The following is a 17,439-nucleotide window of genomic DNA, read 5'->3' as shown; positions in this document are numbered from 1 at the left end:
TGTGTGTGTATATGTGGCTGTGTGTGTGTGTGTGTATGTGTGGCTGTGTGTGTGTGTGTGTGTGTGTGTATATATATGTGGCTGTGTGTGTGTGTGTGGCCGTGTGTGTGTGTGTGTGTGGCTGTGGCTGTGTGTGTATATGTAACTGTGTATTTGTGTATATGTGGCTGTGTGTGGGGGGGGGGGCTGTCTGTGTGTGTGTGTGTGTGTGGGGCTGTGTGTGTATATGCTATTTGGAGACTCACCCCCCCCCCCCCCCCCCCCCCCCAAAAAGCAGCAGCAGTCTTGTTGTTGGTGTCCAGTCCGGCTGCCCCTGAGAGGGGGTGGGGAGCAGGAGTGGGGGCAGGCAGGGGGATGGGTGTGGGCGTGGGTAGGGGGAAGGGGCGCGGTGTTGGATGGGGTTGGGGTGGGGGAGGAAGGGGGGTGGTATTGGATGGGTTTGGGGGTGGTGAGGGTGGCTCGCATGCGGTGTGCCGCTGCCTAGTCTCCTGAATGGGGGAGTGGACTTAACAGAAAACTCCAAGCCCCAGAGGAAAGGTATTGAGTCAATTAACCAAATAATTGATTATCCGAATAAAATAGTGCCTGCCCATCTCGTTCGGATAATCAAGGTTTCTCTGTAAATGAAGTAAATGGATGGGAGGTTGGTTTCCATGTGCACAACCTTCTGTAGTTTCTTACAATCCTGGGCAAAGCAGTTGCTATACCAGGCTGTTATGTATCCGGACAGTATGCTTTCTATTTTGCATCTATAAAAGTTGGTGAGGATCTTTATGGACATGCCAAATTCCTAAGCTGCCTGAGGAAGAGGCATTGTTGTGTCTTCTTGACCATCGCATCTACGTGGGAAGTCCAGGACAGGTTGTCGGTTATCGACACTCCTGGGAATTGATGCTCTCAAACTCCTCAACCTCGGCTCCATTGATGCAGATGCAGAGTGTTCTCCTCCTTTCTTTCTGAAGTCAATGATCAGTTCTTTTGTTTTTCTGACAATGAAAGAAAAGTTGTAATCACTGCACCATGACACCAATCCCTCTATCTCCTTTCTGTATTCTGACTCGTTGTTCGTCAATATCCATCTACCATGGTGGTGTCGGAAGCAAACTTGTAGATGATGTTTGTTCAGAATTTGGCAACACAGTCGTGGGTGTACAGGGAGTGCAGTGAAGGCTGAGAATGCATCCTTGAGGGGCTCCAGTGATGAGGGCTATCATGGAGGAGCTGCAGCTGTCTATCTTCACTGATTGCAGTCTGTGGGTCAGGAAGCTGAGGATCCAGTTGCAGAGGGTGGAGCCAAGACCTAGGTCTCGGAGCTTTGAGATCAGTCTGGAGGGGATTATGGTGTTGAAGGCAGAGTTGTAGCTGATGAATAGGAGTCTGACATAGGTTTCCTTGTTGCCCAGATGTTCCAGGGAAAAGTGCAGGGCCAGGGAAGTGGCATCCGCTGTGGACCTGTTTTGCCAGTTGACAAATTGCAGAGGATCGAGGCAGACCTGGAGGCTAGAGTTGATGTGTGTCTTAACAGCCTCTCGAAGTCAGAGCCATTGGGTGGTAATCATTAAGGTACATCGCACGTGTTTTCTTTGGTCTGGGATAATGGTTGTCTTCTTGAAGCAGGTAGTTGCCAACCTCCTTTTCCTCACCAGTGTCTTGGAACATGTTGATGCCACTCAAACCTTTGTCAATCTTTCCCATCAGTCTATAGTTGAACCCCTTCAATCGTGTTTCAGCCAAAATGACTCTTATCAACTCACATGCTGTGAGACTGTAACAAAGTCAAACTACCTATTTTTGTTCTTCTTAACTTGCCTCTGGTTGCTGTCACAGTTGACTACACCATTTTGTTTCAATGGATCTCCACCGTTGTCTAGCCAGGTGGCCCTGAACTCATTTGGTTCTATTCTTATCTATTTAATCACCTGCAATGGCTTCTCTTTGTGGTCCACCTCTGGGTAGCCTGCAACTACTTATCCCCAAGATCTGGCCTGTTGAACATCCCTGACTTTCTCAGTTCCACCAATGGCAACCATGCTTTCACCTACCCAGATCCTAAACTCTGGAAGTCTCACTCAAAACCTCTCTGCTCTCCTACCTCTTTTTCGATCTTTAAGACCATTCTTCAAACATAATTTCTGATCAAGCTTTTGCTCCTCTACCCTAATGTCTTCTTATTTCATTCAGTGTCAAAACCTGCTTTGATATGCATTGGGATGTTTTATGACATTAAATACCATACATAAATACAGGTTGTTTTTGTTATAAACCACATGCTTTGATTGTAGATATCTGCTTAGTTTGTAAAACAGAAATTTCTGCAGACATTGCCACTGATGACAGAACATAGTCGACCTTCAGCAAGTAATATTTACACATGTAACAATGGAACCCATTCACATAGCATTCCCTTTGGGAACTGCAGAAGATTTCCTCACTATGCTATGAGTTTAAAGGGTTTCATTTTAATGGGGTTACCTGTTTGTATTATATAGATAAATTATTTCCATTGATGTTTTTGATGGCTTTTGAAATGATAAGTTAATTGCTCAAATCTCTCTGTGTAACCATGAAGGAGAAACCTTGCAAAGTATAATCTTTGAACTTCCTTCACGGTTCCAGAGATTTGGTTTTGTTGAAAAATTAGTGAGCTGGTCAATGCAAATAGAATAAAAACAAATGTTAAGCAAATCCCGGCACCAAGCAGGTTTTGCAAGTCGAAGGATTACATGTGCTAATTCTCTATCTAAACCAGATTACATCATTGCACATTACAGTAAACACAGCTCTTTGTAAAATAAAAGGTCATCCACCTGAAACATTGGGCAGAATTTTACCAGCCCTCAGGTGGCTTGCCAGGAGACAGACCTGCTGGTACCAGCTGGTATGATAGCAGGAAACTATGCAGGCTAGCATCAAAGCATTGCCCAGTGGTGGGCTGTGGTGCAGATTGGCTGCCCATTCAATGAAGGTGAGCAAACAATTTACATAGTTAAAAGGTACATCAGGCACATTACATTTGTTCTTCACAAGAACCATAAATAGAACTGAAGTAGATGGAGGATAAACTTGAACAGGAAATACTTTATTGTAGGTTTCTCAGCTCCACAGTCGGGTTTAGACTGTCACCTGACCCACTCTCTTAAAGGGGCAACACACACCCAACAACCTATATAACACCCTCTCCCCTTTATTTCAAAACCACGGTAACAATTCACATCCACACAAACTGTCTCTCAGAGGGATGGCAATTCCTAGAAGACTGTCTCCTCATCTCAGGAACCTTTCCTAGTTCAGTCTCCTAGACTCCTGGGAGCTCCTGTTGTTCTGCAGATACATCCCTTTGTGATTGGCTGTTGTTGCCAAGATGCTGCTGTTGTCTCCTCCCTCGGTATAGCCAAATCTAGCTTGAAGACACATGACTTGGTTGAGACCAGTGGTCCCATCTGAAGCGGCTCAGTATTTCTGAGGGACATCACCCATTATGGGTGAGGTGTGGTGACCAGCTGGTCCACGTGTCTCCTCCAGACCAGCGCATCCCTACCCTGTACCGCATATGACAACAGTCCTGTTTGAGCCATCACCATCACAGGGATCTATTTTTCCTCCAGACATATAATTCCAGGCAAACACTGTCTCTGCTCTTTGAAATACCCTCCACTGTGTAAGGTTCCTGCCCTTCTGACTAGCTGTACTACCTCTCATTCTACTACCTCTCTGGTCTCTTCCGGCTGCAGTAAGTCAAACATGGTTCTCAGCTGGTGTTTGAATATGCCACCGAGCATAGGGTCTTTGTGCATAGTGTACTATGACACATGCTGAGGAACTTGTTGATTTGCCATCCTTGTGAGGCTTTAAAGACTTACTGCCTGGCCATCTGTCATAGAAAATCATGGAGTCAGACAAGTGAGATTGGCTCCATGTCACCCTAAGTACTCCTCGAATTCTTTCATCATAAACTGTGGACCATTGTCACTCAAGTTGTTCAAGGCTCCCAAACTGAAAAACATTTTATCCAGTCAGTCTATCATAGTACCAGCACAAACAGACTTACTACCTGGTAACAGAATATGACCACTCCCTAAGGTCACTTGGTGTGGGCATCCACAACCAGTAGTAACATCTGTCCTTCTATTGGTCCCATAAAGATCCATGTGAATCCACTGCCACAATGTTTAAGGTCATTCCCACGGGTGAAGGGTGACAATGGCAGTGCATTCCCTGTTTGGTCACGATCCCACTTTCTCCTCAATCTGAAAGTTCACCTTTAGCCTCCAAAGTTAGCTCCTGGCTATTTCTTTCATTTGCACCATCTCGAGGTGCCTGTGGTGCACTTGTTCCAGGACCTTTCCTCTTAAAGGGGGATGTAATAACATCGGTCATTCTCCACATTAAACATCTGACCAATATGGACAACTCCCACTTCCTGGACAGATAAGGGTGTAATTCCAGGCGGTTTCTTCCTCTCAGGGCTAAATCCACCACTAGGCTCAAGATGGGGTCATTCCAGGTAGCATTCCATCTCTGACTGACTGACACCAGTACCTGGTTTTCCTAGGCCAAGCACGTGGCTTTCAGGTTCCAGTCAGGAACATTCTTATTTCCTTGACATAATGTCTCCATTGCTGTGCTTCTCCAACTGTTGGTATCTTATTTTATATAAGTAGGTGACAGTGCCCATCTCTGCAGGGTGCTGCTGCCGTTGATGGCCAAAATGGCAGTTAATGGCCTGTGATCTGTCAGCAGCTCAAAGTGCCTGCCATAAAGGAAATGGGTGAACTTCTTAACAGCGAACACGATGCCCAATCCTTCTTTTTCCACTTGGGTATACTTCTCCTCCATCTTCATTAGTGATCTTGATGTGAATACAATTGGCTTTTCCTTTCCATTCGGTAAGATGTATGACAGTACAGCGCTCATAAGGCAAAGCATTATACATTAACTGTAGTGGTAACTTTTGGTAAAATGAGTCAACACATCTGACTTTCTCAGGGCTTACTTAACCTCTCGGTGAGCCTCCTCATGTTATTGGATCCATTTCCCAATAGCAATGCAAGAGTTTTAGCACAGTTGCCAGATCAGACTTGAACTTGCCATTGTAATTGACAAGTCCCAAGAATGATCTTAGTTGAGACACATTCCCTGGTCAAGCAACCTTCATGATAGCTTCCATCTTCTTGGGAACCTTGTGGAGTCCCTCACCAATTACATAGCCCAAGTATCTATGGAGGTTTTAAAAAAAACTAGTATTTCTCCCTTTTTACTTGTAGTCTGTGCTCCTGCAACCTTTTTAGGGTTTCTGCTAGTTTTTTTTAAAATATTCCTCTTTGAAGGATCTAGTATGCAAAATATCATTCAGATAACACTGAACACCTGGCAATCCACTCAAAATTTGGTCCATGGTCCTCTGAAATAGAGCTGGCACTGACATGATGCCAAAAAGCAGTTGCTTAAAACAGAACAGTCCCATGTATCACTATTGTCAGCAGCAGCTAAGACTCCTTTGTGACCCCCATCTGCAAGGTGGCCTGTGACAGATCCATTTTTGAGAATTTCTTTCCCCCAGCCAGTCCACTGAACAGGTTCTCAATGAGTGGAAGTGTTTACTGATCCTGGGCTGGGTTGACTGTGACCTTAAAAGTCACCTCAAATCCTCACTGCATCATCTTTAAGACCGGACCGATCAAAGTGGCCCATTCATTGGTGGTTACTGGTTCCAAAACTCCCACGTTCACCAGCTATTCCAGTTCTGTCTCCACTTTAGGCCAGATGCGAAATGGTACTGGACACACCTTCAAACTCCTTGGACAAGCCTCCCACTCCAACTGAAGTTTAATTTCTACTTCTTTCATTTTCCCCAGGGTTCCATTGAACACATCTTTACAAATCCCTTGCAAACTTGTCTTCAGGTCCACCAGCGTATTAACCACATCCCAATTTAACTTTAATTTCTGTCACCAGGAGTGTTTGAATAATGCAGGGTAGTCACCTTTCACTACGTACAGAGGCAGTTTAGCACACTAGTCCTTTAGCTTTACTTTATGTGGCCCTCAGTGGCACCACTTGTTCCATACGCAGTCAGTTCTTCAACAATGCAATGGTTGCATTCTTGTGCAACTCCGTAACGTACAAAAACCATCCTTTAGAAACAGCACTTAATGTTTTGGTAATGTAATCGCATTACAGCCAACACATGCTTTAAAAGTTCGCACTTTAGAAACAGTGTCCCCAATTCATCAATTACATTACAGCAAATTCACATTGACAAAACATATGTGACGTCCGTAGTGTAATCTTGGCAGACTTCAGCGACAGTGCCTTTAACCTTTCCCTATATATTGATTTGGGAATCAGAGGTACCACTGCACCAGTATCTGCTTCTATCTTTACTATCATTCCCCCTATTGAAACTGGGGTCAGTTTCACCCCATATACCAACAGGATGTTTAAGCAAAACTCTGCTGACTCTGAAGGAGAAAGTGAGGACTGTAGATGCTGGAGATCAGAGTCGAGAGAGTGGAGCTGGAAAAGCACAGCAGGTCAGGCAGCATCCGAGGAGCAGGAGAATCGACGTTTCAGGCATAAGCCCACTGAACTGAACTAGCAAGTCACTTAATTCAAGGGCAATGACTGATGAGTTACAAATGCTGCCTCTGCCAGTGACACCAGAAATCATTTAAAAATTAGGCAAAACAGTCATTGGAAGAATGCCTCATCACAGAACTTTCAAAGAGGCATCAAGACTCTAGAGGCTCCCAGTCATTTCCTTCCTGAATGCCCAGAGTTTCGTCAACTGTGCACACTGACCATTTTATTCCCTGATATAAAATCAAAATACTGCAAATATTTCAAGTCTGAAATAAAAACAGAAACTGCTGGAAGCACTCAGCAGGTCAGGCAGCATCCATTGACAGAAAAAGCACAGTTAACTAGATCATGGTTTTGATGAGAGGTCATCAACTTGAAACATTAAATACTTTTCCCAGATGTTACCTGACCCACTGAGTATTGAATAGAATAGAATGAGAGAATGATGACACCAAGAAAGGAGGCTATTTAATTAGTTATTCCTGTGCTAGCCCTTTGAAAAAGCAATTCAGCTAGTGCCATTCCTCTGCCTTACCGCCCCCTCCCCCCCACCCCACCCTCGTGTTGCAAATCTTCAGATAATGAACCAATTTCATCTTGAAAACCTCAATTAACCCTACCTCCATCACAAATATAGGTAGTGCATTACAGATTCTAATTATTTGCAATACGGAAAGGATTTTCTTCATATTATCATTACTTCCATTGCCTGTTAGCTTAAAACTGTACCCTCTGGTTTTCAATCTGTTTACAAATAGGAAACAATTTCTCCTGATTTAATCTGTCCAGATCCATTGTGCATTTAAAAGGGTGTTTACCAAATCTTCTCTCAACCTTCTAAATCCAAAGGAAAACACTTCTCCAACCACCTGTTTAACTGAAATTCTTTATTCCTAAAATTCTTTGAATCTTTTCTGCACCCTTGCTAATACTTTGACTTCTTTCCCAAAGTGTGGTGCCTAGAACTGCATGCAACACTCCATTGCTTCTTTTTTTTGCATAAGTTTAAAATAACTTCCTTGCTCTTATATTCTATGTCACTATTAAAGCAGCACAGGATACTGGTGCTTTATTCACTGCAATCTCAACCTGATTTATGCAAATAAACAACTAGATCCCTTTGCTCCTGCATTCCTTTTCAAGTTGTACTTATTATTTTCTATTGTCTCTCTACAATCCTCTTACTAAAATTAATCACTTCACATGTCTCTGCATTAAATGTCATCTGCCATTGGTCTACCCATCCACCAACTTCTCACTGCTTTTTGAAGTTCTAGCAGTACTCACTGTTCACAATGCTTCCAAGTTTTGTGTCATCTGCGATATTTTGAAATTGTGTTCTGTACATCAAGCTCTGGGTCATTAACATATATCAGGAAGAGCAGTGCTCCTAATATTGATCCTTGGGGACTTCCACTATAAACCTTCTTTCAGTTTGAAAAATAACTATTCACCATTACTATTTCCTGTCACTCAGCCAATTCTGTATCAGTTTGGCATTGTGTTTTTAATGTCTTAGCTCCCTGGCCTGGTTGCAATCTATTCATGCATAGTAATTACCATGTGCAGATCTGAACTACACATTAATCACTAAGTTATATGCATTGTGAACTGGTGATTGCAAGAATCAAAACAAATGATGATACTTGTTTATCACTGGTGTTGAGATTCTCACTCTTTCTCCTGAGCATGCTCCTGTTGACTAGTTGGGAGTTCCTACATATTGGAAAACAAAACTCTGGAAAAGACTGGCTGAGGGTGAGTAACACGTAATGTGCAAAATAAATTGATGGTATTAGTGTCTGTAACTTGATCATCATGCCATAGCAGATGAGGTAGGAGTTGGGAAGAACCCAAAATTACATACTGACATCACGAATGGTCATGACAACTCCAGATTCCACATACCTTTTTGTGATGGCCCCATTTGATTAATTTTCTCCTTTGATATCTATAATGCTCATATGGCTGGAAACCTCTTACAAGTGACTTGTGTTCGCATTATGATGGAATGAAAAATAGGCAAAAAGTGGTTTGCTCCAGAAGCAATGTCTTATTTTTCATGCAAATAAAGAGAAAACCTGTATGATCTGATTAGTAAAACTGATTAAATAATTTTTGGCTTCACACAATGATGGTTTTGTTTAGAAGATGAGATATGCAAAAATATGAAACACTAAATTACCTTTCAGTCAGCGAGCCATAAATTTGGGTTTCAGCAATATATTTTACCACCTCAAGCCAGGCAGCAAGTCACTGGCTGAGTCTGCAAACATTGTGCAATAGTTTATGGTCCAGACTTGCCACTACTGTTATTATAGCAGGACACTAGGAGAGAACCTCTCAAAAGAGGTGAAGAAAATAGAAAGATTTATTTTCCTAATGTCCAAAGAATGTTCCCAGTTCATGTTTTTACATTTTAATAAAAAATGAAATTCCACACATTAAAGATACTTCTGCCTTTTTTTTATGTAAACAATCCCGTGGAAGAAAATCAAGGACAGCAACAGTCAGAAGATTTTTGGTCTCAGAACAACCACAGATAGGCAATTAATGTCAGTATTGCCTGTAACCTCCCTAACTATTCTGAAAATCTGCTAAAAAAACTGTGAAGTGCACTGCAAGTATAAACTTTATTATTCTGCTTTACTCATAAAGATATTATAATTTCAACAAAGCAAAACCTGACCATTTTTTATTATAACAGAGCCCAAACTCCTCCCCAGAATGAAAGAAGTAGCTAATAAAATTTGGAGATTTAGTAACCCAGAACTTCAGGATGTGTTGCACTATAAAGGTACATAAGGCCTAATTATGAATCAAAGTAATTAACATCAGCAGAGAAAGAAATATTAGAGAACTTTAGGAGAATAAAAGCTGACAAATCCCCAGCACCTGACAGCGGACAGTTTAGGTTCTGCAGTGTTAGGCTCAAAAATGATACCTCCAAATGATACTGTTCAGGGTTGATGGTTAAGAGTTAATTGGACATGACAATGAGCAAACGTTTTGATCATTTTGACAATGAGATTAAGAGCAACTTATCCAGGTTTTCTGATGATACACAGCTAGATGGGAATGTAACCTGTGATGAAAGGCCTCAAAGTGATATAAACAGGTTAAATGAGTGGTCAACATGGTGGTGATAGATGGAATATAATATAGGGAAGTGAGAGGCTATAGATTTTGGTGGTAAGAATAGAAAAGAAACATTTTTTTTAAAAGGTATGAATTTTTAAAGGTTCAGAGTCTCAATTTGACTCAGATGGTCAGATGGTCAGAGTCTCAATTTGGCAGAACTGCCAATTCAGCACAGCTGACCAATCTGACTTATCAGTAGCTCTATAGGCTCGACAGTAGCAGTGGCCAGAACAAGGACTATACAAAACCACCGATGCAAATTCTTGCAGACCAAGACCAGGTAAGAGCTGAAATGTGAGTGCATCTTTACATGCATGGATACGTTGGGGACTGGGGGAGCTCATAGATGATTGGTGACAGCAGGGGGATTTGATGGAAAGGTGTAGTGGATGCTGGCATCTGATGTAAAAAATGGAGCCTTCAGGGAGGCTCTGCACCCTCTCCTTCTACCTTAAACCCAAGGAGATTAACCTGCCTGGCTTTACCCCCACATCAACCCTAAACTGTTCCTGCCTCAGAACGAAGACAAGATGGAAAGCAGCCCTATTGGCCATTATAGACTTCAATGGAGCAATTGCAGACGGGCCTCCATACACCTCACTGCTCCACATACAATTGATGACAAGTCAAGGATGGGCAGATGGACTGGAAAGATGCCTTGGGGAATTTTACATCATTATCCTCCCACCCAAAAAAACCATTGGTGGGGATACTGTAAAATACTGCCCCACGTCTGATTTCTCTCACCAGCTACTCCTCTCACAGAAAGCAAAAAAGAATAATTTTATGTTATAAAGTAATAGATCTCTCTTTCCTTTCAGGTCAATGCAAGTGACTCCATGGACTTTCAGAGAGCTGAGAAGTTCTCTCAAAATTTCTCAGTCATAAACAACATTAAACAATGATAGTAAAACAAGGGAGCACATCGAAACTGACAAAAGTTACTTTCAGGACTTGTATCAGAAGTTTCTCTTTTCAAGAGAGTGATCAACATGTAAAAGAAATTCCAGATACACCATGGAGGCAAAATCCTTAGTTATTGAAGAAATTATTTAAAAGATACAACATACGATTCATCAAGTTCTCTCTGAATGGATGAAATAAAGATGACTGTCTTAATTTGTAATTAACTTGTACACACTAATGATGTAATTTCAAATTATTTCATTTTCAAATACCAGCCAATTATTGTGTTAATTTTAAATGGAGACAAACCTGTATCAACCTCATTGACTTTTCTTTTGTGTGATGAACATGACCTGCATGGATCATCACCGTTTCGAGTTGCCATGATGTTGTACTTCTGTTAAAAAGAAAAACAAGTTGTCTTAAATAAAGATGTTTCATTGGAAAGCAGTGCAAGTACATTTTTGTAAGTACCCAGTTGCCAGAACTTCGTAAATTTTCAGTTTTTCTTTCCTTTTCTAGGACAACATTGTATGTGTGGATTTCAATTTCAATGGAAACAGTTAAGATGTTCTTCATATGCTGGCTAAACATCCTGAAAGAACATTCCCGATTGCAAAAGTCCTCATTCCTAGCGTATTCTCATTGGATTTAAACATGCAAAGGCTGCAATCCACAGTTCACCGTCCCAGTGGCCTTCAGCACTGACAATTAACATGAACAAATACATGACTGAACAGCCCGATCGTCTGATTGGAAGATAGATCTTGCAGCAAGCTGCTATGAAAGATGCACTCACTATAGGACCCTTTGGAAGTCCTGACACCAGAATTGCCGGGAAATTTAAATTTTTGATGGACAAGTGCCATGCATCTGGAACCATTCCCTGCTTTACCCATTCACTTACCAATCCACCAAGCTACAACCCCTCAACCATCTTGCCTGCCACCCTGTTGCAGACCCCTGCCTCACCTACCTACACCCTGCACCCTGCCTCAACCCATCTATCGCTGATTCATCGATTCCCAAAATGCCTTCGGGGCCCTTTAGACCCATAAATGGAGTAGTTGCTGCTGTAAAAAATAAGGGTGGGCTTGGACCACAACATTGATCATGCATTACACTGGAAGACTCCCAGATCAGATACTGCTCCACAAGACTCAAGAACCCTGGAAGTTCAGGCCAAAAACATGGAATTCCAGGGTACAATAAGAAAATCATAGCAATCCAACTTTGATTACTCCTTCTTAGAAGATTTGGTCCTAGGCATTTCTAGTACCTATCTATTGCTCAAACTTCCAGGTGTGCTTGTGGGTGTAGATTTTGGCCAAGCTCTATCCATCCATAATCCAGCTCCTGTAAGCTGCCTGAGTTGGAGAGCCAATTTGGTAAAACATTTAACTGCCTGTCCATGATCTATGTACTATTATGAAGACTAATATGCCTCCATTCGGTGTACTGGCCTCCATTTATGTCTCAGGTCTCTTCCCTGCCATTATTTACTCTAGATAGAGGTTTTGTTCTTTGCTATCTGCATTGGGAGACCAATATAAGCCTCCTTACTCAAAGAATTTCAAGACCTCAATGTGTTGCACACCCCATTCATGTTTTGTTAAATCTAAACTTGACTGTTTCGATGTTTTGTAGCTAGCCTTCCATAAACCAGAGTTGATCAAAATCCCTACTACCCTGAACTGTTGTAATTCTCACCACTCCATTACCCAGGACTCACGAATTTAAAATGAAGTGTAACCAATGTGGGGGCAAAACTTAAAATACTCAAATTTACAAATTCTCTGTGACTTCACCACTTCTCATCTCTGTAATCTTCTTTACTCCTACAACTATCAAACATTTTTGCTCTCCTTCAAATCGGGTTTCTTGCAAATCATTTATATATATCATGAACAGCTGTGGGGTCCACACTGACCTCTATTGCACCCTGCTTACCACTGATCTCCAACCAGAGAAACATCCATTTATCCCAACTCTCTGCTTTCTATTGGTTAACCAGTCCTCTATCCATGCTAATACATCCAACTCCATACATTCTCATCTTATGGATGAGTCTTTTACGTGGCACCTTATTCAACGCTTTTTGGAAATCCAAGTATACAACCTGTTCTCCTACATCCACTGGGCTTGTCACATCCTCAAAGAACTCCAGTAAGTTTGTCAAACATGACCTTCCCTTCCTGAATCCATGTTGCGTCTGTCTGATGGAATCCTTTCCATGCAAATGTCTCACTATTTCTTCTTTAATGATAGCCTCCAGCATTTTCCCGACTGTTAAGCTACAGTTACCTGCCTTTTCCCACACCCTTTTTTTAACAGTGGCATGACATTCGCTGTCTTCCAGTCCGCTGGGACCTGCCCAGAGTCCAGTGAATTTTGGAAAATTACCACTAACGCATCTATTATAACTTCCGCCATTTCCTTCAGCACTCTGGGATACATTCCCTCAGGACCAGGGGACTCATCTACCTTTCAGCCCTCAAGTTTGCTCAAAACTACCCTTTAGTGATAACAATTGAATTGAGGTCCTGCCTTCCCATCGTATCCTTAACATCATTCGTTGGCATGTTAAGATACCGCCCACTGTGAAGACTGACACAAAATAGTTATTCAAGGCCTCGGCCATTTCAGCACTACCCAATATTAATTCCACAGGGATCAGTGTTGTCCCCACAGTTGTTTGTCATTTACAAAAACAATTTGAATGAGAATATAGGAAGCATGATAAATAAGTTTGCAATTGACACCAAAATTGGTGATATGGTAGACAGTGAGGGAGGTTACCTAAGATGACAAAGAAATTTAGAATGGGTCAATGGGCCTAGGAGTGTCAGATGGAGTTCAATTTAGATAAATGCGAGATGTTGCATTTTGGTAAGACAAACAAGAGCAGGACTTACACAGTTAATGGTAGGACCCTGGATAGTGTTGTAGAACAGACAGACCTAGAGGTTCAGGTATATAGTTCACTGAAAATTGCATGACAGGAAGACAGAGTGGTAAAGAAGGCGTCTGGCACGCTTGCCTTCATTGCTCAGTCCGGTGAGTTTGGGAGTTGGGACATCATGTTGCACTTGTACAGGACATTGGTGAGGTCATTTCTGGAGTATTGTGAACAGTTCTGGTTGCCCTGTTGTGGAAGCACATTATTAAATTGGAGAGGTGCAGAAAAGATTTACAAGGATGTGACCGGGACTGAAGGTTTTGAGCTATAAGGAAAGGTTGGATAAGCTGGGACTTTTTTCACTGGAGCATAGGAGATTGAGGAGTGACATTATAGAGGTTTATAAAATCATGACAGACATACATAAGTTGAATAGCAAAGGTCTTTTCCTTAGGGTTGGTGAGTTCAAGACTAGAGGGCCTAATTTTAAGGTGACAGGAGAAAGATTTAAAAGGGACTCAAAGAGCAACTTTTTCAAGCAGAGGGTGGTTCATAGATGGAATAAACTGCCAAAGGAACTGGTAGATGCAGATACAGTTACAACATTTAAAAGGCATTTGGACAGGTACACAAATAGGAAAGGTTTAGAAGAATATGGACCAAATACAGGCAAATGGGACTAGTTTAGATCGAACTCAGCACCGCCTTCCTAACCTGCAATCTTCTTCCTGACCTCTCCGCCCCCACCCCAGTCTGACCTATCACCCTCACCTTGACCTCTTTCCACCTATCGCATTTCCGACGCCCCTTCCCCAAGTCCCTCCTCCCTACCTTTTATCTTAGCCTGCTGGACAAACATTCCTCATTCCTGAAGAAGGGCATATGCCCGAAACGTCGATTCTCCTGTTCCTTGGATGCTGCCTGACCTGCTGCGCTTTTCCAGCAACACATTTTCAGCTCTGATCTCCAGCATCTGCAGCCCTCACTTTCTCCACTAGTTTAGATTGGGAAACTTGGTCAACATGGATGAGGTGGACCAAAGGGCCTATTTCCGTGCTGTACAACTTTATGACTTTGTTTGGATGTTTATTGCCCATCTTTACTTGCCCTTGAGAAAGTGGTGATAAGCTGCCTTCTTGAAACATTGCAGTCCTTTTGCTGTTGGTAGATCCAAGGGGGAGAGTCCCAGGATTTTGATTCAGCGACACTAGAGGAACAGCCTCAGAATTAAGGGATGATCCTATCGACCTGAGATGAGAAGGAATTTCTCCAACCAGAGAATGGTTTATTTATAGGACTCATTTCCACAGAAAGCTGTAGAAGCCATGTTATTGAGTGTATTTAAGACAGATAGATAGTTTCTTGATTGGTATGGGGCACACGGGTTATGGACAGAAGGCAGGAGAATGGGTTTGAGAAATCAGCCATGGTCAAATGGTGGAGCTGACTCGATGGGCTGAATGGCCTAATTCTGTGCCGATTTCTTATGGTGTTATATTTCCAAGTTAGAATGATGAGTAGCTTGGAGGGAAACTTGCAAGTGATGGTGGGTTCCAAAGTACCTGCTGCCCTTATCTTTCTAGATGGTAGCAGTCACAGGTTTGGAAAGTGTTGTCAAAAGAGCTGATAATTTTCTTGAGGACATTTTGTGGATGGTACACGCTGCTGATACTGAGCATCAGTAGGGACAGAATGGATACTTGTCAATGTAATGCTGATTAAGCAGGTTGCCTTGTCCTGGATAATGTCCAGCTTCATGAGTGTTGTTGGAGCTACACTCATCTAGTGAGGAGTGTTCCATGACACTCCTGACATGTGCCTTGGTGGTGATGAACAAGCTTTACGGAGTGAGGAAGCGAGTTATTCTGATGCGCTCTTGTAGCCACAGTATTTATATGGCTAGTCCAGTTCAGTTTCTGGTCAGTGGTAATCTCCAGAAAGTTGATAGTGGGGCATTGAGTGATGGTATTGAATGTCAAGGGCGATGGTTAGATTATCTCTTGTGAAACAATCAATGCCTGGCATTTGTGTAGCATGAATGCTACTTGCCACTTGTCAGCCCAAACCTAGATATTGCCCAGTTCTTGCTGTATTTGGATTTGGACTGCATCAGTATTTGAGGAGTTATGAATGGTGCTGAATGTTGTGGAATCAGAACATCTGACGTCTGACCATATAATGGAGGAATGGTCGTTGATAAAGCCACTGTATATGGTTGGGTCTCGGACACTACCCCAACTAAGTCCTGCAGAGATGCCCTGGAACTAATATGACTGATCTTCAACAACTAAAACATCTGCCGTGCCAGGTAGGACTCCAATCAGTGAGTTGGAGGGTTTCGCTCCTTGATTCCCATTGACTTCAGTTTTGCGCTGGTTCTTTAATGTCACATTCGGTCAAATGCAGGCTTGATGTCAAGGGTGATCAGTCTTGCCTCAACTCTGGAATTCAGCTGTTTTATGTGTGTTTGAACCAAGGCTATAATGAGGTCAGGAGCAACTGACCCTGGGCAAAATCCAAACTGGGTGCCAGTAAGCAGGTTATTGCTAAGCAAGTGCCACTTGATAGCACTGTTGAAGGCACCTTCCATCGCTTTACTGATGATCGAGAGTAGATTGGTGGGGTGGTAATTGGCCAGGGTGGACTTACATAGAAACATAGAAGATAAGAGCAGAAAAAGGTCATACAACTCCACGAGCCTACTCTGCCATTCATTATGATCACAGCTGATCATCCAGCTCAGTGTCTAATCCCTCCAGATCACTTGATCCTCTCGACACAAGAGCTACTTCTACATTTGTCTGGAAAACACTATGTTTTGCCCTGAACCACTTTCTGCGGTGGTGAATTGCACAGACTCATCATTTCCTTGGCAAAGACATTTCTGATCTTAGTCCTAAAAGGTTTACTCCTTATCCTTAAACTGTGACCCTGGTTCTGGATTCTCCCACCTTTGCAGGAAGCATGTTCCCATCTAACCTCTCTAATCCTGTTGGAATTTTGTAGATTTCTATGATATGCCATTATTCTTCTAAACTCCAGTGAATATAAACCCAACAGGTCAAATCTCTCCTCATTAGTCAATCCTGCCATTCCAGGAATCAATGTGGTAAATCATTGCTGCACTCCTTCCAGAGCAAGAACATCCTTCCTCAGATAAGCTGACCAAAACTGCAGAGTATTCTCAGTATGGCTTCTGTAATGCCTTGTATAATTGCAGCAAAGCATCCTTGTTTCTATACTCGAATCCTCTTATGATGAAGGCTAACATAATTTACCTTTTTCCTACTGCCTGCTGTATCAATGAAGAGGATTGATGAAGGCAGAGTGGTGGACATGATCTGTATGAACGTTAGTAAGGCATTCGATAGGGTTCCGCATGGTAAACTCTTTAGCAATGTTCGAACAAATGGAATGCAGGGAGAACTAGCCATTTGGATACAGAACTAGCTTGAAGGTAGGAGACCGAGGGTGGTGAAGGCTTGCTTTTCAGACTGGAGGCCTGTGACCAGCAGTGTGCCACAAGGATCGATGCTGCGCCCACTGCTTTTTTGTCATTTGTATAAATGGTTTGGATGTGAACATATGAAGTATGGTTAGTACATTTGCAGGTGACACCAAAATTAGAGGGGTAGTGGATAGTGAAGAAGGTTACCTCAGGGTACAACAGGACCTTGACCCCAATGGGCTGAGAAGTGGCAGATGGAGTTTAATTTAGAAAAATGTGAGGTGCTGCATTCTGGAAAGACAAATCAGGGCAGGACTTATACACTTAATGGTAAGGTCCTGGGGTGTGTTGCTGAACAAAGAGATCTTGGAGTGCAGGTTCATAGTTCCTTGAAATGGAGTTGCAAGTAGACAGGATAGTGAAGAAGGTGTTTGGTATGCTTGCCTTTATTGTTCAGTGCACT

At 42.5% G+C, this 17,439-nt stretch overlaps 1 protein-coding gene across 1 annotated transcript in view; it reads right to left on the bottom strand.

Annotated features, from left to right (window-relative positions):
- The window catches only part of LOC122559374 (bcl-2 homologous antagonist/killer-like), a 182,983-nt gene that overhangs the window by 24,121 nt on the left and 141,423 nt on the right, over positions 1-17,439 (bottom strand). Inside the window, exon 3 of the mRNA XM_087996907.1 lies at positions 10,939-11,026. Within this exon, the coding sequence (XP_087853033.1) occupies positions 10,939-11,014 (76 nt within the window). The 5' untranslated portion in view covers positions 11,015-11,026. The remainder of the gene's footprint in view (positions 1-10,938; positions 11,027-17,439) is intronic.

This window comes from Chiloscyllium plagiosum, unplaced genomic scaffold (assembly GCF_037043375.1).
Source record: "Chiloscyllium plagiosum isolate Xiang-an unplaced genomic scaffold, Cpla_swu_hap1 HiC_scaffold_19, whole genome shotgun sequence".
Classification (NCBI taxonomy): domain Eukaryota; kingdom Metazoa; phylum Chordata; class Chondrichthyes; order Orectolobiformes; family Hemiscylliidae; genus Chiloscyllium; species Chiloscyllium plagiosum.
The sequence above is the reverse complement of the archived record's forward strand: the minus strand, read 5'-3'. Positions and strand labels throughout refer to the sequence as shown.